The 26,550-nt window shown below is 46.4% G+C and overlaps 1 protein-coding gene across 2 annotated transcripts in view; it reads right to left on the reverse strand.

The window, feature by feature from the left end:
- The window catches only part of pgm1 (phosphoglucomutase 1), a 130,871-nt gene that overhangs the window by 20,618 nt on the left and 83,703 nt on the right, over positions 1 to 26,550 (reverse strand). For both annotated transcript variants that reach the window (XM_072511149.1, XM_072511148.1), the window contains exons 5-10: positions 26,127 to 26,317; positions 25,768 to 25,922; positions 21,850 to 21,965; positions 12,881 to 13,016; positions 4,835 to 5,021; positions 98 to 232 (exon numbers count right to left, since the gene is read on the reverse strand). In XM_072511149.1, coding sequence (XP_072367250.1) covers positions 98 to 232; positions 4,835 to 5,021; positions 12,881 to 13,016; positions 21,850 to 21,965; positions 25,768 to 25,922; positions 26,127 to 26,317 — 920 coding nt within the window. The remainder of the gene's footprint in view (positions 1 to 97; positions 233 to 4,834; positions 5,022 to 12,880; positions 13,017 to 21,849; positions 21,966 to 25,767; positions 25,923 to 26,126; positions 26,318 to 26,550) is intronic.

Here is a 26,550-nt window from a genome sequence, read left to right on the forward strand (position 1 = left end):
GGCACTATTAGGTCATAATGTTTGGTGGATAAGTCCAAGATGACAAAACAGAATGGAGACAAAATGCCACTTTAAAAAAAGTTGTTAAAAAAATTACCTGTGGATCTTTGAAGATTTTACACGCATCTTTATAATAACTATCAATGTAAATTCTGATGGTTGCTCCAGCGCTGCCAGTTCCACTTAATCTAAAGATTAGGCGTGATCCATCTGTGAAAATGATTCTCAATCCCTGTCAACATATGATTTATAAGAATTATTCATGAGCTGATATTGATGCTGTGACCGGTCAATGATATGGCTAACATTCTAAATATATGCAGTGTGCTGCTATTACGAGTTACTGGTGTATATTTCCACCTAAAATGTAAAAGTAGAACATATTGTAACATCTTTTAGCAGGAAATCGAAAAAGTACTTGGAACACATCTGAGGGTTCAATTTCTGAGGGTCTTTGCTGAGCTAACTGATTCTCGCCATTGGGTGCTCCAACTGCTCGGACAGTAGAACATGGGGAAAAACAGCATGGACTTCATTCCCGGCAACAATTCAGTGGCTCCTGCTGGGATGTCTGCGCATAGATTTCTGATGAGTGTGGAATAGGGCTTTAATTATAAAAATGCTGGATAAACTCAGCAGGTCTGGCAGATTCTGTGGGGAGAGAAACAGGGTGGCTGCTTTGAGTCCATGTGACACATATGGACTCAAAACCTAGTGGGCAGCACAGTAGCATTATGGATAGCACAATTGCTTCACAGCTCCAGGGTCCCAGGTTCGATTCTGGCTTGGGTCACTGCCTGTGCGGAGTCTGCACATCCTCCCCGTGTGTGCGTGGGTTTCCTCCGGGTGCTCCGGTTTCCTCCCACAGTCCAAAGATGTGCAGGTTCGGTGGATTGGCCATGATAAATTGCCCTTAGTGTCCAAAATTGCCCTTAGTGTTGGGTGGGGTTACTGGGTTATGAGGATAGGGTGGAGGTGTGGACCCTGGGTCGGGTGCTCTTTCCAAGAGCCGGTGCAGACACGATGGGCTGAATGGCCTCCTTCTGCACTGTAAATTCTATAAAACGTTAACTCTGTTTCTGTCTCCAAAGATGCTGCCAGACCTGAATTTATCCAACATTTTTGGTTTTTATTTCAAATTTCCAGCATCCGCAGTATTTTGCTTTTATATAAGGCGTTAGTTGATGTCCTCCACAGAATAGCTTGTTCTCATCATCAAGGTTCAGATCTGGGCCCAAAACGGCACCAATCAGACGGGCATCGCGCCGCCCCAAAGGTGCGGAATGCTCCGCATCTTTCGGGGCCGAGCCCTAACATTGAGGGGCTAGGCTGACGCCAGAGGAATTTCCGCCCCGCCAGCTGGCGGAAACGGCCTTTGTTGCCCCGCCAGCTGGCGCGGAAATGACATCTCCGGGCGGCGCATGCGCGGGAGCGTCAGCGGCCGCTGACAGTTTCCCACGCATGCGCAGTGGAGGGAGTCTCTTCCACCCTCGCCATGGTGGAGACCGTGGCGGAGGCGGAAGGGAAAGAGTGCCCCCACGGTACAGGCCCGCCCGCAGATCGGTGGGCCCCGATCTTGGGCCAGGCCACCGTGGGGGCACCCCCCGGGGCCAGATCGCCCCGCGCCCCCCCCAGGACCCCGGAGCCCGCCCACGCCGCCTTGTCCCGCCGGTAAGGTAGGTGATTTAATTTACGCTGGCGTGACAGGCAATTTATCGGCGGGACTTCGGCCCATCTGGGCCCGCCAACCGGCGCGGCGCGATTCCCGCCCCCGCCGAATCTCCGGTGCCGGAGACTTCGGCAACCGGCGGGGGCGGGATTCACACCAGCCCCCGGCGATTCTCCGACCCGGCGGGGGTTCGGAGAATGTCGCCCCTGATATCAGATAGCTGTAAGCAGCTATACAACTATACTAAGCATCAGTCAGCACCTTGAGGAATGAAGATGTAGGTGAGGGGAGAAGACTGGACAAAAGAAAGACATTTTCTGGGGGGGGGGATCACCCTGACTGAAGAAAAGTGAAAACACGGCTCCAAGTTTTCAGTTCTCCCTTTCAACCAATTCCAAATTATTGTCACATTAAAAAAAAAATTATTTTGTTACTGGATTAAACGGGCTGTAGAAGCCACTGGTTATATAAAAATATTTAGTGTGGAAAAGCAGAACAATTCCAAAATTTCCGTTGGTGCTTCTGGTGCATTGCAAAATATTGTTTTTTTGGTTACTTTGTATTCCTATGCAAGACATTGTAATGTTAGAAATGTAACACATTCCCACTTCGGGAGCGAAATTCTCCCGAAACGGCGCGATGTCCGCCGACTGGCGCCCAAAACGGCGCCAATCAGACGGGCATCGCGCTGCCCCAAAGGTGCGGAATGCTCCGCATCTTTGGGGGCCGAGCCCCAACATTGAGGGGCTAGGCCGACGCCAGAGGAATATCCACCCCGCCAGCTGGCGGAAACGGCCTTTGTTGCCCCGCCAGCTGGCGCGGAAATGACATCCCCGGGCGGCGCATGCGCGGGAGCGTCAGCGGCCGCTGACAGTTTCCCACGCATGCGCAGTGGAAGGAGTCTCTTCCGCCTCCGCCATGGTGGAGACCGTGGCGGAGGCGGAAGGGAAAGAGTGGCCCTACGGCACAGGCCCGCCCGCGGATCGGTGGGCCCTGATCGCGGGCCAGGCCACCGTGGGGGCACCGCGCCCCCCCCCCCCCCAGGAGCCCGCCCACGCCGCCTTATCCCGCCGTTCAAAAGGTGGTTTAATCCATGCCGGCGGGACAGGCAATTTATCGGCGGGACTTCGGCCCATACGGGCCGGAGAATCGAGCGGGGTGCCCGCCAACCGGCGCGGCCCGATTTCCGCCCCCGCCGAATATCCGGTCCCGGAGACTTTGGCAACCGGCGGGGGCGGGATTCACGGCAGCCCCCGGCGATTCTCCAACCCGGCGGGGGGTCGGAGAATGACGCCCCAGACATCTACTTTCTCAATCGCATGTTCCTAAATGAGATTCAGCACAGTCAAATATAAAATAAAGTTTTGTATGATTCCAATTCTATGGGCGGGATTCTCCGGTTGCCGCCTCCGAAATCACATTCGGTGATCGGCCGGAGAATAACCGATTCCGTCCAAATTCGAGGTGGCCCCGCTTTCGCGATGCTCTGTCCCCTCCAAAGTGGCATACTTTGGCGGACGTTGCCAGAGGCCCACACCCCGAAGCTGCGCCCCCGACCCGCTGAGTTCCCGATGGCGTCGGTCGCGTGTGGTATCATCCGCCGGGAACTCGGCATGGTGGCTGCAGACTCAGTCCAGCACCGCCACAGTCAGATGAGGGCCGATCCACGGGCAGGGGGAACTTTGTGAGGAGCTGGGGCACTGTTGGGAGGTGGTCTGTGGTGTGCGAGCCGGCCAAAGGGTTATTTTGCAGGCTGGCGCCATGTCGCACGGCGCGGCCGCTGCAGGCCACTGCCATGCGCATGCGCGGCCACGAACCCGGCAATTCTCCGGGCCGCATTGGCAGCTAGAGCCAGGTGCTTACGCTGCTCGGCTGCTAGCCCCCAGCCAAATGCCACCATGGGGGCATAGCCTCAGACCGGAGAATCCAGTCCTATGTTTTTGCTAAATTTCAGCGGCCTCTGACAAAGCAGATAATTTTTAACCTAAGATAGCTCCATTTATGCTGTGGATTCATTTCCACTTGAGACTGCCAAACTGTAGTTGGCAAAGTAGCCTAGCAGCCAGCAAACAGGAGATTTCCATTAATGACCGACAAATGTCTCATGGCTTAATCCACTCAATCGCATGTTTTCCCCAACATAAGTTTTAACAATTTATATTTTAAAAATTAAATCGGCATCCAGATTTCCAGTCAATCACGGGAAGGAATCTGTGCTTGTCTTGCAGTTTACGGTCTTTCCCATTCTGATATTCCTGACTGGAAACTCTAAAGACAAGCTAGACAGAAGAAACTATGGCCGTGATTTACCGGCCTCGTCGCATCCGGCTTCGTAATACGATGAGGCAGCTAAATCTTGCGAGAGGCGAGATTCGTGACGCTCGATAAGTCTCGCGAGATTTAACTGAACCTCATGAGACGTCGCGATCTGGATCTCGCCCACACTGATTTCCACAAACGTGCACCAGGCGTAATGGCAACTGGGGGGGGATCTTCCAGGCCAATAGAGACCCCCAAGTGGTTGGGCATTGGGCAGGCCGGCATCCTGGCACTCCCACTGACACCACCATCCTCGCACTGCCAGGGTGCCCAGATGGCACTGCCAGACTGGGAGGGGCAGTGTCCGGGTGTCAGGATGGCAGTGCTGAGGAGCCCAGGTTCAAGCTTGCCCATGCCAGGGGTTGGGCCCAGGGTGCCTTGCCCACGAGAGGTTGGGTAATGTGGGAGGGGGGACTCGAGAACCCCAAAAGAGGGAAGATGGGTGCAGCAGGGAGGACCAGACACCGCAGTGGTGTCGTTGTTGGGGTGGGGGGGAGCAAAAGATCGTGGCTGCCTTTAAAAATAGCCCTCCGATCTGCGGGTCATCAGTCCTGCCAGTGCTGGAAATGATATAAGTGCAGCCTAGACGGGGGAACAAGACGTCAGAGTCCCGTTGAATAGAGAGGTCTTTAGCGCCAAGTAACACCCCGCTCAACGCGCCCAAAACCAGAATGTTTTTTTCCGCCCATTATTGTTATGGGTCATCTTCTACATTTCTTAACCCCCTTAAAGTTTTATCTTGGGGTGTAATCTTCTAAATTTATGCACATTTAAGTTGCTGAAATATGTTTTTCTATAACCGGTGAATTAGATATTCTGGACTTGCAGCACCAATCAATCGCTTACCTGGTTTCTTGAGATACTGCCATCAACTGGGTCACAGTATTCAAAATTATCAGCCTTGTCCACAGTGTACTCCTCTCCCTCACAAATGGTGAACTTGTGTCCAGCAAAAGTGCGATCTGACATTATAGTCTCCAGATCCTTCATTATTTTATCCGCTGCCGCAGCATCTACTTCTTCATAGTCGTACCTGCAGCAAAAAAAAATCAGTGTGAACAATCGGCAGGGAGCTAAGAAGGTTAAGAGGTGATTCGATGCAGGCCTTCAAGATTAGGAAAGTAAATATGGTTGTTTCCAAGATAGTAATTACAAGCTGCACTTTTAAGATATTCCCAAAAAATTCAAGGGAGGTTAGAAAAACATTATCATGGTCAGGATTGCTAAAATGCATAATTCTCTGCCACAAATCATTGCTGAAGGAGAGTCCGTAGTTCTTTTAAAGGAGAGTAAATACAATTGATCGAAAACAAAGCACATTAATAGGTATGGAATATGAGCAGGAGTGTGGGACTTGACTAGCTGTTTCATGTGAACAAAACCATTAGCACAGTCTTGCTGGCCAAGTATAGATATTTCAGTTAAATGTGATGTTTCTGAAGCACAGTTGCATTTCCTTCTCTCCCCAGCCGTTGGGGTTCCATTTTCCCACTGGCAGCGCACTCCGCCCGCACATTTCCCGGCGGCGTGGGGTGGCTTCAATGGGAAATCCGCAGAGAAGCACGCAGCTGGGGGACCGGAGAATCCAACCCCCATCACTTCTGAAGATGCCGATGTGTGTTCAGGAACACTTTACAAAAATTGGCAGCTTTCTGATGCCTCACTCAAGTAGTTATTCTTCATACGTTAACTTAGACTGTAAGCTATTTTGATAGTGGAGGTTTTTCCAGCTAACCCCAATGCCGTCCGACTTAAATTTGTACATGAATATTTTCTCCACAGGGTAGACGGGATAGAAATAATGAGCGAGAACCTTCCCTTTTTTTCAGCATCCATAACCCAGGACACTAAGGCCTATTCTAGAGTCCAAACTGATCTCAACTGGAGAGGAAAAAAAATTTAAACTGACCTATATTTGGTACTTTCTTGTCTGTATGGCTTAGAACCAAACCATGTCATGCATTTACACACTAACATCTGTAAAGTTCAAACACAATTGAATCAGACAGGATCATGGTAACTCAGTTGTAATCCACCATTCCCCATTGAATATCTAAAGTTTTCACATAACAGATAAATTACAAATCAAGCCAGTTCCTTCCAACAGTTCATGAAAATGTAATGATATGGGGATTTCTCAACTCATTTATCATAGTTAATCATACCATAGATGAGCAGAGATGGAAATCATTATAATATACGTTTTTTAAAGAATACTTTTTATGGGATGTGCACCTCGCTGGCATTTATTGCCCCTCCCGGTTGCCCTACAGAAGCTGGTGGTGAGCTGACTGCTTGAACCGCTGCAGTCCCCGAGGTGTAGGTACACCCACAGTGCTGCTAGGGAGTGAATTCAGTATTTTGATCCAGCAACAGTGAAGGAGCAGCGATATATTTCCAAGTCGGGGTGGTGAGTGACTCTGAGGGGAACCTCCAGGTAGTGGAGTTCCCAGGTATCTGCTGCTCTTGTCCTTCTAGATGATAATGGGTGTGGGTCTGGAATGTGCTGCCTAAGGAACCTTGGCGAGTTACTGCAGTGCATCTTGTAGATGGTACACACGGTTGCCACTGTGTGCCAGTGGTGGATGGATTGAATGTTTGTGGAAGGGATAGAAATCAGCTGGACTGCTTTGTCCTGAATGGTGTTGAGCTTATTGAGTGGTGTTGGAGCTGCACTCACCCGCGCAAGTGGAGAGTATTCCGTTACACACCTGACTTGGGCCTTGTAGATGTGGACAGGCTCGGGGGTGCGCGGTGCGTCAGGAGGGGAGTTACTCGCTGTAGGATTCCTAACATTTGCCTTGCTCTAGTAGCCACAGTATTAAATATGGCCAGTTCAGTTTCTGGTCAATTGTAACTACCCAGGATATTGATTGTGGGGAATCAGCGATGGTAATAATAATAATAATCTTTTTATTGTCATAAGTAGGCTCACATTAGCATTGCAATGAAGATACTGTGAAAAGCTCCGAGGCGCCACAGTCCGGCGCCTGTTCGGGTACATGGAGGGAGAATTCAGAATGTCCAAATTACCTAACAGCATGTCTTTTGGGACTTGTGGGAGGACACCGCAGCACCCAGAGGAAACCCACGCAGAGAATGTGCCGACTCCACACAGACAGTGACCCAAGCTGTGAAGCAACAGTGCTAACCACTGTGCTACCGTGACGCTGAATGCCAGTGAATGTCAAGGGATGGTCATTGCCTGCCACTTGTGTGGCGCGAATGTTACTTGCCACTTCTCAGCACTAGCCTGGATATTTACAGGACTTGCTGCATTTGAACATGAACTGCTTCACTATTTGAGGAGTCGCAAATGGTGCTGAACATTGTGCAGTCATCCGCAAACATCCCCACTTCTGACCTTATGATGGAAGGGAGGTCATTGATGAAGCAGCTGAAGATGGTTGGGCCCAGGACACTACCCTGAGGAACTCCTGCAGTGATGTCCTGGAGCTGAGATGATGACCTCCAACGTCCACAACCATCTTCCTTTGTGCCAGGTATGACTCCAACCAGTGGAGAGTTTCTCCCCTGATTCCCATTGACTCTAGTTTAGCCTGGGCTCCTTGATGCCATACACGGTCAAATTTGGCCTTGATGTCAAGGGTAGTCACTCTCACCTTGCCTCTGGCATTCAGCTCTTTTGTCCATGTTTGAACCAAGGCTGTAATGAGGTCAGGAGCCGAGTGACCCTGGCGGAACCCAAACTGAGTGTCCATGAGCAGGGTATTGCTGAATAAGTGCCGCTTGATAGTGCTGTTGATGACTCTTTCCATCACTTTGCTGATGATTGAGTGTAAACAATTGGCTGGGTTGCATTGGTCCTGTTTCTTGTGTACAGGATACACCTGGGTAATTTTCTGTCTGTTTTATTTTCGTTTTTGAGCTGGCAGCTACAGTGTGTGTTTAGCTCCGTTTTCAGAGTTGGAGCTGCATCCAGCCAAATAAGGTGTAATTTTGACCTCTCTCTGTATGAAAAGAATGTCTTCAGAGCACTTGCTAATTTAAAAGTGATAACTGCTCTCAGTAGATAATTTAAACCTTATGTCTTTGTTAACATCTTATGGATGTTGCTAGGAAAGATTAAGGGTTACTTATAGAGTACTGTATTCTTTGGGGGAAGTATTTGAGTTGATAGTTGCTAAGATGTTTACTGTGTGTTCATAAAATGGTAACTGGATTCATATAATAAACATTGTTTTGTTTTAAAAGTACTTTAGATCTCTGTAGCATCACACCTGTGCCCTTGTGCTCCCCATAACCAAAATCTATTAAAAGGTATGGGTCAGGGGAACTCCTTGATACACGTTGGGGTTCTCTCAACCCTGGCTGGTAATAAGTACTATTGCCGGAATATTGTCAGGGCCCATAGCTTTTGCAGTATCCAGTGTCTTCAGCTGTTTCTTGATATCACGTGGAGTGAATCGTGAAGACTGACATCTGTGATGGTAGGGACCTCTAGGGGGGACTGAGATGTATCATCCACTCGGCACTTATGGCTGAAGATTGGTGCAAATACTTCAGCCTTGTCTTTTGCACAGATGTGCTGGGCTCCCCCATCATTGAGGATGGGAATATTTGTGGAGCCTCCTCCTACAGTGAGTGGTTTCATTGTCCACCACCATTCAGGGCTGGACGTAGCAGGACTGCAGAGCTTTGATCTGATGCGTTTGTTATGGAATTGCTTAGGTCGGTCTATTACTTGCAAGTGCTTATGCTGTTTGGCATGCAAATAGTCCTGTGTTGTCGCTTCACCAGGACGACACCTCATTTTTCGGTATGTCTGATGTTGCTCCTGGCATGCTCTCCTACACTCTTCATTGAGCCCATGGCCTGGTGGTAATGGTAGAGTAGGGGATATGCCGGGCCATGAGGTTGCAGATTGTGGTTGAGTACAACTCTGCTGCTGCTGATGGTCCACAGTCATGGATGCTCAGTCTTGATGTGCAAAATCTGCTCGTATTCTATCCCATTTAGCACAGTGGTAGCGCCACACAATACAATAGAGGGTATCCTCAATGTGAAGATGGGATTTTGACTCCAAAACGACTCTACTGTGGTCACTTCTACTGATACTGTCATGGACAGATGCATCGGCAGCAGGGAGATTGGTGAGGATGAGGTCAATTTTGTTTTCCCCTTTGGCTGGTTTCCTCACCACCTGCTGCAGTCCCAATCTAGCAGATATGATCCTTTAGGACCCGGCCAGCTTGGTCTGTTGTGGTACTACCAAGTCACTCTTGGTGATGGACATTGAAGTCCCCCACCCAGAGTATATTCTGTGCCCTTTCCACCCTCAATGCTGCCTCCAAGTGGTGTTCAACATAGAGGAGTACTAGTTTATCAGCTGATGGTGGACAGAACATGGTAATCAGCAGGAGGTTTCCAATCCCATGTTTAGCTTAAGCCACGAGTGTTCATGGGGTCCAGAGTTGATGTTGAGGACTCCAGGGCAACTCCCTACCGACTGTATATTATTGTGCCGCCACCTCTGCTGGGTCTGTCCAGTCAGTGAGACGGCATATCCAGGAATGGTGATAGTGGTGTCTGTAAAGTATGATTCCATGAGTATGTCTATGTTAGGGTGTTGCTTGACTAGTCTGTGAGACAGCTCTCCCAACTTTGGCACACGCCCCAGATGCAGGGGGAATTTACAGGATCAACAGGACTGGGTTTGCCGTTGTAGTTTCTGGTGCCTAGGTTGTTAAGTAATGGGTTAAGAGACATTCTAATTTGTTGTCTCATTTATGTTAAGTATCCAATAATTGACACTGATATGTGAAGAGGCTTCAGGTGGCCTTTGTGTCAGGTGATGTGATGATAAGAGTTTTGTGCAGAGTCTGTTAAAATAAAGGTGTTTGTGAAAAGGAGCAGAACCTTTGACTCTTTATACAACAGTAGCTAAATGTCTAACATCGGTCAATGCCGGGTGATCCGTCCGGTTTCATTCCTTTTTTGTGTTTTTTAGCTGTTGAATACAACTGAGTGGCTTGCTAGGGCATTTCAGAGGACATTTAAGAGTCAACCACATTGCTGTGGGTCTGGAGTCACATGTAGGCCAGACCAGGTAAGGATTGCAGATTTCTTTCCCTCAAGGACATTAATGATCCTGAACAATTGGCAACAGCTTCAGGGTCATCTTTTAATTCCAGATATTTTATCGAGTTTAAATTCCACAATCTGCCATGGTGGGATTGGAACCTGGGTCCCAAGATCATTACCCTGGGTCTCTGGATTACTAACACTATGCCACCGCCTCCCCAGGCATTTATGACTGATAGCCATCAGGAGTTTTTCATTTTGAATAACCCATAGGGTGCGTTTCTCCGTCCCTACACACCAGATTTCTAGTGCGGTGCGCCGTTGGGATTCTCCGTCTTGCCAGCTGGCCAATGGGGTTTCCCATTGTGGAGCAGCCCCACGCCGTCGGGAAACCCCCAGGCTGCCGGCAAAACACAGCATCCCGACGGCGGAGAATTCAGCCCCTTAACTCGGATATATATTTTGTTTCTACAAAAAGAATAAAACAACATGAAACATAACTTTTAAAACGTAATAAATGGCCATTTATGCAGGTATCATAAAGGAACTGTGAAGTGGCTGACAAGATTGAGTAAAACATCACTAAATAATCATTTAAACTCTGTATAAAAACTCTTTTAAACAAAGCAAAACAGAACATTTCCCCATTAGCCATGAGTGCATGACATCTTATGCTGTAGACTTACAATATACAAAACAAGAGTCTAGCAGCAGCTCACTTAAAAGCACATTTCAATAGTTTGCATGTACAGCATCTGCTCCAACATAAATCTTCCAGGTAGCAATTAGTGTGGCAGTCAAAGCATTTTTTTTGGAGTATATAGAAATGTTGGAAATACGCTGAGGATTAAGCAGAATTTGAAACAGATTCACAGACCAGCATTTCAGGTCTGCCTCTTTGTCAAATCAGAAATCTGAAGGGTTCTTTCTGAAATATTGACTTATCTTTCTAATTCAGATGCTAACTGAGCTGTTTTGTTTTTTCACCATTTTCTACTCTTCCTTCAGTTTCCAGCATTCATGAGGTACCTCATAATGGGGCACTTTACAAGATAAGAGTCCTGTGAATATGGAGGGCAGATCCTACGATGGAAAGGAAACTAGTGCGTTTTTGTTGACACGGCGATTAGTCGTGGCGATCCTGAGTGGAGACTGATGATCACTGGAGCCCACCAGGGGTAGCTTTTAGGGCCAGTATCCTTTGCAACATAGACCAATGGTCTCAATGAAGGCATTCCATGTGCTGACATAAGTTTGTGGATAACAAAAAGGATCTATGGTGTCATGTGAACCTTTGAGAAGGCCGGATGATAATATTGTCCAGATTCGTTGGGAGAATGGGGAGTTGTGCTGCAAATGACATTTAATGTTGATAAATGTATGTGATGTATCTTGATGGAGTTAATGTCAACCATTCAGGTACCTAAATTAAAATCCGAGGGATGATTTTTGCAAATGCAATAAAGGTTCTGCCACCGGAGTTGCAAGCTGGGGACGACACCACTTTGACGAGAGGCTGGACCCGGAGCTGCATTTTGCTGCTGGCAATCAATTAAGATAATTGAGTGGCTGCCATCCCGAGGAAGTCCCAATCGGACACCAACGCCACTGCTCAGGTAGCTGCAGGGTGAGGGCACATTGATTGCCAGTTTGGTGTTTCTCTCAGGAGATTGGTGGATAGGAAGTATTGGGGCCATGTTACTTAGGTACGACATAGGTAAACAGGACAGATTTGGTCTGTTTCTTTCAACTCATTTGTCTGTTCATATGTATTTATGACTTTCAACACCGTTCTTGACAGTAAATCACAAAACGTCCTGGCAAAAGTGAATCATGGGAAAATTGCAGTGTGGATCAGGCAAGAAGAGGTGTGTGAAAGTTGCCCACTTCACAGATCTTTTCTTGCCTGGTTTAACAACACTCTGTGCAACTTCAAAGTGCTGGCAAGGAATACACAGCCAGTTTGGGGGCAGGCCCACCCACTTTCCCGCACGATACAAAGATAAGGGCAATTCCCTCCCCCCCTCCCCCACCACAAGCATCTGGGGCAAGCCCACCCTCTCCAACAGGATCAGGATGTGAGTCAACGCAGACCCCCTTCACAGATACTGGGACCCCCCCGCCCCCAACCCAACCCCAATGCAGACAGCATCGGCTATCGTCTCCCTATTATACATAGGGGAACCCCCCCCATCCCCCTTGCCTACAATGGGGCTTCGCACTACCGCCCTAGCACTGTCCGGGCAGTACCTCACTGTGTGCCCCCGACATGGTCATCTCAACTGATTTTAGCATTTTGAAAACCAGCAGGGATTTGTGCCGGCATGGTGTCACACAGGCTGGGTGGGAACTTTGAGGGCAGAAATAGCGGCATTTGGCAGCACGGTGGCGCATTTAGCACTGCTGCCTCACGCTGCCGAGGTCCCAGGTGCGATCCAAGCCCTGGGTCACGGTCCATGTGGAGTTTCCACATTCTCCCCGTAATTGTGTGGCTTTCACCCACACAACCCAAAAGATGTGCAGGGTAGGTGGATTGGCCACGTTAAATCGCCCCAGAATTGGAAAAAATTAATTGGGTACTCTAAAACATTTAAAAAAAGAAATAGCAGCATTAAGACCGCTAACCATATTTATTATAAAATATGTTAATCAGGTTTGCACCCTTCATGGGTGTGAACCTAATTGCATCATTGGCGGGGGTGGAGAGGATCAGGCTCAGGATTCTCACCAGCACAAATCCCATTTTTGGCCTCGTGATATTTAGTGGTGCGTATCTAAGCACTTTGTTTTGAAATTCTACACGTTAGTGTGAAGGCAGAAGAAGTTTCTTGAATGAGATGATCTAACCTGGTGAAAAAATTGCGACCAAATTTCTGCCAGTGTTCCTGCATGATTGTTTCCACACTTTGTTTGCGTTTGGCGATAATGGACAGCCAGGCAAGCACAGCCCACAAACCATCTTTTTCACGAATGTGGTCAGACCCTTAAGGAATACAATAATCACAAATTATTATGTTAGCAAGATTTCAATGAAATAAAATTGTGTGAATATTATGGTGACCAAATGCTGGCACAATAAATACCTTTCAATGTCACCATCAAGATTCGATTAAGGGAAACTTTTCTCTGCTGTGTATCTAAACAACCCTGGGAATGCTCAAGGCAGAATTCCTTTTACTGTATTCCAACAATGCCCGTAACTTATTTCATTGGATAACTATCCAGATTGGCAACAATGACCGGATTTCGCAAGGGAACCAACGATTTTGAAGAATTAGATCAGCTAACTCAGAGATCAGGAATTGAGCATGTGTTATGTATAGCTTGGTTGCTATTAGAGAAAGTAGCAACCAGGAGTTTTAATGACATTTTGCAATGTTTTAACTTGCATAACAATACTTTCAAGAGCCAGCAGAGAGGAAACCGAGAAAGAAAGGAACATTAAAATTTTAAAAGACGGGGCAGCACGGGGACGCACTTCTGCCTCATGGCGCCGAGGACCAAGGTCCGTGTGGAGCTGGCACATTCTCCCCGTGTCTGGTGGGTCTCAAAAAGACGGGCAGAATAGGTGGATTGGCCGTGCCAAATTGCCCTTAACTGGAAAAAAAGAGAATTGGCTACTTAAAAAAAATGTTTCAAATTGAAAAGGATCAGCATGCCAAGTACAGCTCGAAAGCAATATCACAACAACAGAGCTTGTGAATATTTAAGACATGTCAGTTAAGATTAAGCCAATCCACATTAAATAATTATATAATCCGAAACAAATAAAAACCAAAAAAATTGGAAACTCGACATTGAAACTAGAAAATCCTGAGAATACCCAAAAGCTCAATCAGGATCAGCGAATAGGTAAGTTAATATATCTTTCCATTCTTTCTCAGAATCTCAGACACAAACACGATGGGTCGAATGACTACCTTCTATGCCGTATATTTATGATTCTATGGTCTAACAATCACAATCTAACCAATACTATTACTCAATTTGCCCTTACTTTCTTGTTCCTTGTCCATTTTTCCTGACTCTATTAAATCATTTTCATCGTTCATTATCCCTTCTGAAAAAAGGCCCAAGTTGTTAAATGATGATTTACCTAACCTGAGAGAAGATTTTTGCTGAGTCTTGATGACTAAGCTTCAGTACAACGCCAATTCAGGACTGATGCCGCTGATGTGAATGGAAGGTAGCAAGTCATGGAATTCAGTGCGGGAAAGATCTTGGGCGGGATTCTCCATCCTGCCGCACCAGGGGCGGGATTCTCCGACCCCCCGCCGGGTCAGAAAAATCCCGGGGGGCGGCGCGAATCCCGCCCCGCCACCCCGACGGCAGCTGCCGTATTCTCCGGTGCTGTTTTTAGGGCGGGGTCGGTATTCCTGCCATGCCAGTCGGGGGCCGTTGGCAACGGCCCCCCCGGCGATTCTCCACGCCCCAATGGGCCGAGCTGCCATCCGTTTTTGGCCAGTCCCGCCAGTGTGGGTTACGTATGGTCCCACACGGCGGGACCTGGCAGGTAAGTCGGTGTGGGCAGTCCTTGGGGGGGCGCGGGGGGATCCGACCCCGGGGGGGCCCCCCACGGTGGCCTGGCCCGCGATCGAGGCCCACCGATCTGCGGGCAGTCCTGTTCCGTGGGGGCACTTCTTCCTTCCGCACCGGCACCTTTAGAGCTCCGCCATGGCCGGCGCGGAGAAGAGAACCCCCCGCGCATGCGCCAAAATACGACGACTTGTCTGCGCATGCGTGGAATCACACCGGCGGTTCTGCACATGCATGAGATCGCGACTGCCGTTCCGTGCATCCGCGAACACGTGCAGTCCCTTCGGCGCCGGCTGGAGCGGCGCCAACCCCACCGGCGCCCACCTAGCCCCCTGGGCAGGTGAGAATTCCTCACCTTGGGGGCCCGTTGATGCCCGAGTCGTTGGCGCCGGTTTTCCCCCCGGCGTGGGACTTAGTTCCCGGAAGGGAGAATCCCGGCCCAGTTTTCTGGTGCAGCAAGCCCTCGCCGGCAGCGGGATTCTCCGCCTCGCCAGCCAGACAATGGGATTTCCCATTGTGGGCAGTCCATGCTGTCGGAAATCCACGGGCGTGGGTGCTCTACCGGTGCAAAGGAGAATTCCGACAGCGGAGAATCCAGCTCCTTATTAAAGCAGCACCTCAACTGGATACGGTTATAGTGGTTTCCATGGCAAGACTGGAATGTGAAAGTCAAGATGTAATGGGAATCTATATAAAATCTCAGCAAGAACAGTTTGAGTAACATGTGTATTTTTGGGCAATGCACGATAGGAAGAATTCGGAGACATTTCAAGGGTGCAGCATAAACTAACTAGGATATGCGCAACAAAAGGGTGGAAAAACTCAGACGCTTAGGCGCTATCTGGCAATAAAACAGGAGTGAATCAACATTTCTAATCCTCAGAACATAGAGATATTACAGATGAGCAGCACTGAAAAAGGCACATAACAAAATAAAAACCAGGTAAAACAACAACAATGTATATCTATGTATTGGACGTTTAACACAATTTTAAAAAACCAAGGCACTTCACAAGAGCATTAAACAAAATACGCCACCAAGCCACACCAGGCGATATTAGATTAGACAATCAAAAATTTGGTCAAAGAAATAGGTTTTAATGAGTGTCTTAAAGGAGCTAGAAAGGAGAGGTGTAAAGGAGGATTTTCCAGAGCTTAGGGTTCGACAGCTTAAGGCACAGGTACCAATGATGCTGTGATTAAAATTGGGAATGTTCAAGAGGCCGGATTTAGAGCAGTGGAGATATCTCGGAGAGCTGTGTGGCTGGTGGAGATTAGAGAGATAGGGAGGGGTGAGGTCATGTGGGGATTTGCAACAAGATGAGAATTTTAACATCAAGGCATTGCTTGACCGGGCGCAAAAGTAGATCAGAGAGCACATGAGATGGCAGGACTTACTACACAGGAGTTAAGACACAGGCAGCAAAGTTTTGGGTGACATCAAGTTTACAGAGGGTGGAATGTGGGAGACCATCCAGGAATAGTCAAGTCTAGGGGTAACAAATGCACAATTGAGGATTTTAGCAATAGATGAGCAGAGACAAGACTGAAGCTGAGCAATGTTATGGTGGTGAAAATAGGTATCCATGATGGCACGAATAAGAGTGTGGAAGCTCATCTCGGAATTAAATATGACTGCAAGGTTGCCAACAGACTGGCTGAAATCTCAGTCTGCTGCCAGGAACATGGATGGAGTCGGTACCTAGGGAGTGATGTTTAGAACGGGAGGAGAAATGGATAACTTAAGTCTTCCCAATATTTAATCATCATTCTGTACTGGATGGTGGGTAAGCAGTCTGATAATTTAACAACAGTGGAGGAGTTAAGAGAAGTGGTGTGAGGTAGAGCTGGCATCATCAGCGTACATGTGAAAATTAATTCTGTGCACTTCGGACGATGTCCCAGAAGGGAAAAATACAAGCGGGCCAAGGATAGATCCACAGATTCTTGGGGTCATTGAGGTAATGGAGCAGGAGGAAAAGCCACTGCAAGTAATTCTCCAGTTACGATTAGATAGATAAGAATGAAAACATGTGAGAGCTGTTTCACCCAGCTGGATGACAGTGGAGAAACATTGAAGAAGGATGGTGTGGTCAACTGTGTCAAAGACTCCAGGCAGGTCGAAAAGGAAAGTTACTTTCGTCACAGTCACATAAGATGTCATTTGTCACTTTGATAAGAGCTGGATTGGTGCTGTGGCAGGAGCGGAAACGTAATTGGAGGGATTCAACCATGGAGTTCTGGGAAAGATGGGAAGGATTTTTAAAAAACATACAAAACATAGGAAAATAAACAGAATTGCCATGAAGTGCTTGGGTGGGAAACAGAGAATAATGGGGGAGGATTTTCCACCCCGGATTTTGGTGGGCGGAAATGGTGGAGAATTGAGCTGGACTCCCAAAATGGCATTTATGCCAGTGGGATTCCCCCGCTCATTTTCCTCGCCACTGACATTAAACATTTTTTTTAGAGTACCCAATTATTTTTTTTTCCAATTAAGGGGCAATATAGCATGGCCAATCCACCTAACCTGCACATCTTTGGGTTGTGGGGGTGAAACCCACGCAGGGACGGGGTGAATGTGCAAACTCCACACAGACAGTGACCCAGGGCCGGGATTCGAACACGGGTCCTCAGCGCTGCAGTCCCAGTACTAACCACTGCGTCACATGCCACCATCTCCCTCGCAACTGACATAATGTGTTCCCGCCATGCAATGACAAGAACCCCACTATAATGTGATTAGCGGGCCTCCCCGATGTAACATCCCCCATGCTGGAAGCACTCCCCACCCCGGCGGCATGACATCGCATTGTCAGGGCTTACAACAGGTTTTTAAAAACAGGGAACTGGTGAACAGTACCTGCCGGTGATGCACAGGAAGTCAGCCCCCAAGGAGAGGATGGTCATGCCTGGGCAATCCCAGGAGGGGTGGGATCCAGGGAGCAGGTGCCTGGGGTTGAGGGGTTCGGTTTCGATGGGGTTCATTTTTCCCCAGATTTTTATTTTTCACATTGGGGTGTCCTATAAAAGTGGCGTCTCGATCTTTTGAAATCCGAGGTTGCTGGCTGGGCGTGCTCATTCAGAACCTACTCGCCAGCATGACGTTGTGGGACCCGTCTCCGTGATTTTCTTTCGAGTATATGTCAAAACATATGGCAGGAGACGCGGGGTGCAGCCGGTGGGCTACACCCAACTTTTCCTGCCCGAATTCAGTCAAAAACTGAGAAAGCTCCGCCCGATAAATTGGCAGTCATGATATTAGCAGAAGACAAAGAGAGATATAAAATAAAATCAGGGACATAAAAATATTCATGAGACACAAAAAGTGTGTGAATAGTTAGAGGGGATGTAGAAAGGGAAGTATTAAAAACACACAAAGCAGAGCAGATTTGAGTGGGCTGGATGTCTAATGGGGTAGAAGCAGCAGATCGGCATGAAGGGTGTAGACCATCCCATCAGTCAGGTTTTGTTAGGAATGTACATCCCAAGATCTCTCCCCACTTCTATGGAAACATCAGTACACCCATTATTTATTTTCATTAGATTGCTGGCTGATACAAGGAATTGAATTGCTTTAACTAAAACAAAGGAATGAGTGTAATTGGATTGTGTATTTAAAGATATGTATCGATGAACTCCCAAGTTTAGGTCACACAAGTAAAATTAAGGATATGTATTTAATCTTGATGCATTACTCAATTTCCAATGATATTATGTTAAGCTTTTAAAATTGGTCCCAAAAGACTTAGCTTTAAAAATCAGTAGTAAAAGAGAATCTTTCATTAAACATATATCAATAAATGGTTCTGTGAAACACATTAGTGAAGATTTCAAATAGGATTTATGGTGGATATGGTTCCACAAGCTCAAACACACCCATTTTCTAGCAGTGATCTCTAAATGCTGATCAAGGGTAGAAACCTGAGCCGCAATTCTCCGTAATCGGCGCGATGTCCGCCGACAGGCGCCAAAAACGGCGCAAATCAGTCCGGCATCGCGCCGCCCCAAAGGTGCGGAATCCTCCGCATCTTGAGGGGCCGAGCCCTAACCTTGAGAGGTTAGGCCCGCACCGGACTGATTTCCGTCCCGCCAGCTGGCGGGAAAGGCCTTTGGTGCCCCGCCACCTGGCGCAAAACTGACATTGCCGGGCGGCGCATGCGCGGGAGCGTTAGCGGGCACTCACAGCATCCCTGCGCATGCGCAGTGGAGGGGGCCTCTTCTGCCTCTGCCATGGTGGAGACCGTGGCGAAGGCGGAAGGAAAAGAGTGCCCCGACGGCACAGGCCCGCCCGCGGATCGGTGGGCCCCGATCACGGACCAGGCCACCGTGGGGGCACCCCCCGGGGCCAGATCGCCCCGTGCCCCCCCCAGGACTCCGGAGCTCGCCCGCGCCGCCTTGTCCCGCCGGTAAGAGAGGTGGTTTAATCCACGCCGGCGGGACTGGCATTCCAGCAGCGGGACTTTGGCCCAGCCGGCCCGGAGAATGGCCGGGAGGGGCCCGCCAACCGGCGCAGCCCGATTCCCGCCCCCGCCGAATATCCGGTGCCGGAGAATTCGGCAACCGGCGGGGGCTGGATTCACGCCAGCCCCCGGCGATTCTCTCGCACCAGAATTGATATGTCCCTTCTTCTTGCCCAAGGGAACTGAAGAAAGTTATAGAGCTACAGACTGCTATCCCACTCAAGGTGAGAAAAGGCCAGGTTATAAACCCACAACCTTCTACTCTTTATGATTAGTACCATGCATTGCCCACTGAGCAATAAGAATAATTGATTAGCTTACACAATTTCTTAATTGTTCACTACCACACTGTATACATATTAAAGATAGGCCGAGTTTCCAATGTATCCGATCTTTTCTAAAAATCAATTAAATCTTTACCATATCTGTTCCAGCTCCACATAACTATTTTAATTCTTAGCTGTGATGACACACTGAATTTCCACACAATCCCTTTGTCAGCCACTATCCAATTGTTCTCAATAGAATAAAATGGGCAGTCTTGAGTATCACATCACCTCCGTATCATCTGACGGAATGGAGCCTCTCTTCATTGATCTCAAAAAACACTGTCAGTACCTGCTGGGAAATTTGCAGGTTAGGCTATTATCGCAGGCCAAAGACTGAATACGCTTGCTATAACCCCCCTCCCCCATGAAGACCATGGGGGATCCTCCATTGATCTCCCTGTGGGATTTGTGGAGTACGAGTTCCTGTATTGAGCTGGGTAGAAGGGCCTTAAATACTGTAGCCCAGACCCAGACCAATGGAACCGGGCTGGGACTACAGCATTGTACGCTGCAGCTCCTTCTCTGTTCAAGAATAAACCTTTGTTCTGCCTAGCCTGGCCTCCGCGGGTTTATTAGAGTGACTCATGGTGGAGAACAATACAGACTGCTAGACGGGAAGAAATAGATCAGTATCTTGCTATATTAAATGGGATTGCAATTAGTGCATCATAAAAATCAAAGCAAAATGAACTTCATGATCAAATGAGATACTCTACGATAAAGTACAGAAATATTTCTTATGTACCATACCGCAGCAAGACTCTTATTGTGCCTGTACATCTAAAATGTTAAAGGGATATAAATATTTACCACTACATGATTCTTCTTGTTTTTATCATGCAGAGTTGCATGGGCCCAGTTCCAAAGGTGGCAAACAGCCTCAGTAACCTCATCAAAATGACAATCTTGCATAACCAGTGAGTGCTAACAAACAACCGTAAGTAACTGCTTAAAATAACTTCATAAAATCCAAAGAAAATTATAAGCCCAATATTATAAGAATAACTTTCTCTTTTATTAAGAAAGCTCTCATAGGTTTCTGGGCTGATAAACACCAGACAGCAAAGGCTGTTACCTCTGCCAAAGATATTGAAACAAGACAGTGCTAATCCTGTTAATGAGGGGAGTGACCTCATGACCCATATGTAAACCAACTGCACGACAATTAAACAGGACGTTTAATTAGCCACAAGGCCACTGAAATTGGAGGAATTACCTTGAATATCTGTCCCTTGCCAATGGCAATCGAATAAATGATTGACAAGAAGTAAGGAACGTGGGCGTATCCCGCTGGAATCGGATGGGACGCGGCCAGTGATCCCACGAGATACCTTTTCCGGGATTCCCGACAGTTGTTATGCCTTGCGAGATCTAACGAGATCTCGTGAGACGTCGCGATTTGAATCCCGCCCACAACCCTTCAAAGAGAGGAGTTAAGAGGTCCAGTTTTCAATGTTGTTCATCTGATGGTGACCAATAAACAGTTGTAAGGAGACTGCTCCCGTCAGCCATGGCAATGTGCATCCTCCACCATTTCATATGATCTAGGTAAAGCATTCTCACCTGTTACTGGGTTGTATGTTTTTTCTTTCTGTTTAGCTTATGTATCATATCTAAACTGTTGTTTCTTAATAAACTGCTTTAAAATCACCATGATTTCAACCCTTTTATGAGTAGTCTGTGACTCCCAGAACGCAACTGTCGGGTGAATTGAAACCAAGTGATCCTGTCCCTCCCAGACATCTCCATGTGTTTAGATTCCAGCTGAAGTCACGAGACAGTGATCAGAGTTGGGAGACCCAATTAATTTTTCCCTCGCTCACCAACATGTGCTGAAGCTATTTAAATCCCATTCTGTTCCAGCCACCCTGGTTGAAATCAGCCAAACTAACGCAGAGCAAGGGTCAGAACTGAGACTTAGGATCCGTGTAACTCAAATTTTAAAAACGTTTTCCAATTACAGAGCAATTTAGTGTGGTCAATCCACCTATCCTGCACATCTTTGGGTTGTGGTGGTGAGACTCACGCAGACACGTCGGAGAATGTGCAAACTCCACACGGACAGTGACCCGGCGCTGTGAGGCAGAGTGCTAACCACTGCACCACCGTACCGCCTGCAGTGCACCTCAGTTACCTACAGCTTTCCAAGTTGTCATTGCTTTTCGTGAGTGCAAATCTGACAATAATGCCCATTCATACTTTCTAGAGGTCATAAGGAAAAGACAACACAATTCTCTATTCGCTGCCAACACTGTTGCTGGAAGGGACACAGCAGTAATTCAGGTATGTGACAATCAAGTTCAAACGTGAGCATGTTTCCAGGTTCTAGTAACACACAGCCATTACACAGTTTTAAACTTTGCACATAAAAAAAAGTCTTTGAACTGGCAACAGATAAAAGTTGATCCACACACAAATTCAGAAAGCATCTCTCCACCAATCTAAAAATATCCCTTTCATCCCCCAGACATAAAATAAAACGCCTTACCGGTACCAAAGCTTTCTTCTCCACAAAGGGAAAGTTTGTTGGCATCCATCAGATTTCCAAAGAATTTCCAGCCAGTTGGGGTCTCGTACAAGGATATTTTTGTAGCCTTGGCAACCCTTCAAAGAGAGGAGTTAAGAAGTCCAGTTTTCAATGTTGTTCAACTTGTTAAGAAAACCGCCCAGAAAACATACCCATTATTATGCATTGTGGAAATTAATCTCTACAGATTCTTTCATGAACCAGGAGTACATAGAATAGAATGAGGAGGGTGCCAAGGATGGATCCCTGGGAGACTCCAGAGGTAATGGCGCAGAATCAGGAAGAGAAGACAATGCTGGAGTGTATTCATCACAATTAGACAGATAAGACTGGAACCGAGTGACGGCAGATCACTGAGCTAGACCATGGGATAGAGGCACTAGAGAACGATGGTCTTGATAATCATATCAAAGGCAGCAGAAATGTCAAGAAGATTATGGCAGGGGTAAATAGTGTACTATGGTCATAGTTACATCGTTATTCGCAACTTTGACAAGATCCTTTTCTGTGCTGTGATGGGGACAGAAACCAAATTGGAGAGATTCAAGTATGGACTTATAGTGAAGAGGGGATGTGAGGAAAAGTCTTTCCATCCAAGTGCTGGAAAATGGGATTAGAATAGTCAGGTGGTTGTTTTTGACTGGCGCAGATGCAATGGGCCAAAGGGCCTTTTCTGTGCTGCAGACTTTTATGACTCTATGGCTAAACGTGGACACAGATTTGGAAGGAATCAGTATGTTCAATAACTTTAGAAAGAAAGGTAAGTTGAAGATGGAATGATGTTTTACGAGATTATGAGGGGCCAAAGAGCCTCTTTCTGTGCTGTAAAACTCTGACTCTATGAGGTCAGTGGGCTGAGGGGGGATATTTTGAGGACAGGATGCTGACAGTGATTTCAAGCGGAAGGTGCACAGTAGAGTAGAATAGAATAGAGTTTACAGCACAGAAACAGGCCATTCAGCCCAACTGTTCCATACTGGTGTTTATGCCCCACCACTCCCACCCATGTCCTTCCACTGCTTTTTCCCTAATTTTTATCTAGCTTTCGCTCTATCCACCTCAACTATTCCCTGTAGCAGCACGTTTGAGATTCTTGCCACTCTCCGAGTAAAGAACTTTCTCCTGAATTTAAAAAAACAAGTGTAGGTATCAGGAAGGTTGAGTGGTTATAAGTTTAGTGTGAATGGGATCAAGCGAGTTGGAGGAGGGTTTCATGGACAAGATGAGTTCAGATGGCATGAGGTAAACAGAAACCAAACTAGTCAAATGTGTGCCTTGAGGGAGAGTGTAGGGAGTCTATGAGTAAATTTGTCTCAGTAGGCGAGAGAAAAAGGGGATATAGCAGAACTACTACACAGATTACCACTATCTCAGTGATACAAAAATCCATGAGCTGTCTGCATTTGTTGTTGGTGAGTGAGGGCAGAGGGTGCCAGGGAGGAATGTTTAAGGGACTGCTTTATAATGTGGACAGTTATTGATGCTCTTCAGGAGGTGAGTTATGATGCTGGAGGTGAGTTATGATGCTAGAGGGGAGGAAGGCCTGATAGCGCATGCCCTACACTACTCATTTTTATCATTGTTTGTCTTGCAATTAGCACACCATAAAATAGATGGATTATGTGCACATGCAAGCATACATGCATTCAAATTACTCAAATTAAAGCATTTCTCTTTGAAAACATCTTTGTGTCAATTTTATTGAATAACTAAATGTTTCATTTAGTTGGTGAATCTGTCAAGTCAACATCATCAGCTACATGTTTGACCTTTGTAAGAATGTCATATGAGATCCATAGAGTATTTATTTTAAAAATGGTTTTAAAATAAGAACAGAAAGTGGGCTGGTAGCTCAAGTGATCTAAATTTTTAATTTCCAAGAATATATTTTTAAATTCATGAACAGAATGTGGGCGTTGCTGGCTAGGCCAGCATTTACTGCCCGTCCCCAATTGCCCTTGAAAAAGTGGTGCTGAGCTACTTTCTTGAACTGCTGCAGTCCATGTGTGTATGTACACCCATAGTGCTTTTAGGGAGGAAGTTTCAAGACTTTGACCAAGCGACAGTGAAGGAACGGCATTATATACCAAGTCAGGATGGTGAGTGACTTGGAAGGGAACTTCTAGATGGTGGTGTTTTATTATTATTATTACGATAGTCAGTAGATAAGGAGTTTCTTGCTGAGGGACACCTGCAGGTGTGGGGGAGAGAAAAGCTATGCTTATCCAGCTCAGGCAGTACACTGATGGGAAGTGTCATTATCCCCCATGACTAGGAGTTATCGACTTTGTTTGCATTGCTGTGGAGAGATTCTGGGCACTCAGGTACAGGAAGAAAATTAACAGATTTAAAAAAAAATTAACAGCAACCCTAGACATCTTTCACATACTACCGTAATAGGTTTTTCAACTGTATTAGCAGAAATTTTGGAGCAGCTCACTGAGAGATTATTTCAGCTGTGGACGATGAAGATATCTTAAAAGGATAGGAGTAAAAGTAAAAATTATAAGTGGGAGGCCTGGTCCTACCCTGACATTTGATATCTTGGTGCACCATCGCAAATCAGAGAAAAACAGGTCGGGAGAGGAAAGGGAGAGAACGGTCACCCACAGTATGTAGACAAGGCTAAAATGTGAAACTCTGACTCCAGCTTTAGAACACTGGAAGACTCATTAGATGGTGAGAGTTTGAATCTGAATCACAAATGTCATTGAGCATTGTACATTTTTATAATCTCTATTTTGGGATTGGGTAGGAGAGACAGAAGGGGGTTAATTCCCAATAAAATATAACAGTACTGATAGTAGCTACTTAAAAGCGCTCAATTAAGCCTACCGTAGCCCTTTTGATTGAAAAGAAGCATACAAAGGGAGATGACAATGTTGAGGAAGTGAAAATACATACAGGCAGTGGAAGGGGTACCCTACACTGAGCTGGGAATGTGCCGGTTGTTCAAACATCATTCTTTGAAAAATATTTAGTATAGTGCTGTAGACCACAATTCTTTGGAATATTCTGAAACTTAAACTATTATTGTTACAATATAAGACAAAGGAGCAATGCAGCTTTAATTAAAATTAACGAGGACTATCTTATTTACAAATGCTCTTGATTTGCAATACTTTTAAACACAACAATGACAACATGCAACATGTTGGGCTGAATTCTCTGGCGTTGGTATTGTCCGTTTTGCCGGCAGACCGGGGGTTTCCCGATGTTGCCCCTTTGACCAGCCGGTGAAACGGAAACTCCCACCCATTATTTTTGTAGAATGGGAAACAGTACTAGAGTGGCGAAAGGAAGCATTTTCTGGTTCATCAGAAGCTTTCAAAACAAATGAAACTGTGGAATTGTTTAAGAGCCTTTTGTTCTCTTAATTTGTCTCAATTAAAAAACAAGTATCGACAGCAACAACATCCCTGGTGGTACTGTCTTGGAATGATTACTGAGCTCAATAATGTTTGGGAGCTGAATTACCAGCAACATTAAAGGGAACTTTGCTCGACATTGCACTAGTGCGCATGTTTAGACTCCTACCAGTCATGGTTAGCCTGTTAATATGGATCCTACTCGAGGACAGAAGATATTTTGGAGAATTTTGTATCATAGCTGTTCGGGAGATTCTGTGGAACTAGTCATGGAATACTTCTATTCTTAAGATCAAAAGCACACTCTTGAAAACAAAAACAAAGGAATTTTGTTTTTAAAAAGTCAAATGGGAAAAGAAAGAACAACGGCATATTCCATGTCTGCATGAATGTATTTTTTTTTTAAATGAGTCCCATATGCAAGAATTTAGATTTAATAAAACAAAAAGGAAAAAAATAATAATTCAGGAGTCAACTAATGAACTTCAGAGTACAAGTAAATAAGACCTACCGGTCGAGTGCTCCGCTAGTGGGCATGCTGCGAGCAAATCCACGTACACCAGTCTGTTGAAAGTACGGAATTGTGAAGATGTTTGCAGCAATCACAGCCACTGAATCAGATGGGTTTACGAAGAATCCATGTTTTCCAAGGATCATGTTCCTATCCTACAAAAAAATGTTCAACTTAATTGGCAGCAAAAATAGACCATCACATCAGGGTGGTATGAACACAGATGCTGTCATTCAAATGGCTCATATACATTTACATTTAATAAAAGACTCAGTCACTAGACTAAGACTGAAACTAAAAAGTTATAATACAACAGCTCTGAGATAGCATACTGACAGTAAGACAAATGGTTTCCTTACGCCATCGCCGTCAAATGCAGCTCCAAAGTCATAATCCCCTGTTTGCATTGCCTCCACAAGGTCCGCAGCATATGTCAAGTTCGGATCAGGGTGGTGTCCACCGAAGTCTTCAAGTGGTGTACAATTCACTGCAGAGTTTGCAGGAGCCCCAAGCTCTTCACACAGAATCTTCTTAACATAAGGGCCCATAACTATCAGAGATTAAAATGAATGAAACAAACAGCTCACAGGCAACAAAAAGATAACATACTGAAATGCTAAATGTTAAATTTAATCAACAGAAAATAGTCAAGAATTCGGTCCAGAAAATACCAGATTTATTTGAATCTAACCAAAAAAATACTATCATAGTAGCAGTTGCTTATTTAATGGTGTATGTTTTTCAACATTCAAAACTGTCTATATGATATGTGAGGTTTCTCAA

The sequence above is a fragment of the Scyliorhinus torazame genome, chromosome 7 (assembly GCF_047496885.1).
Source record: "Scyliorhinus torazame isolate Kashiwa2021f chromosome 7, sScyTor2.1, whole genome shotgun sequence".
Taxonomy (NCBI): Eukaryota; Metazoa; Chordata; class Chondrichthyes; order Carcharhiniformes; family Scyliorhinidae; genus Scyliorhinus; species Scyliorhinus torazame.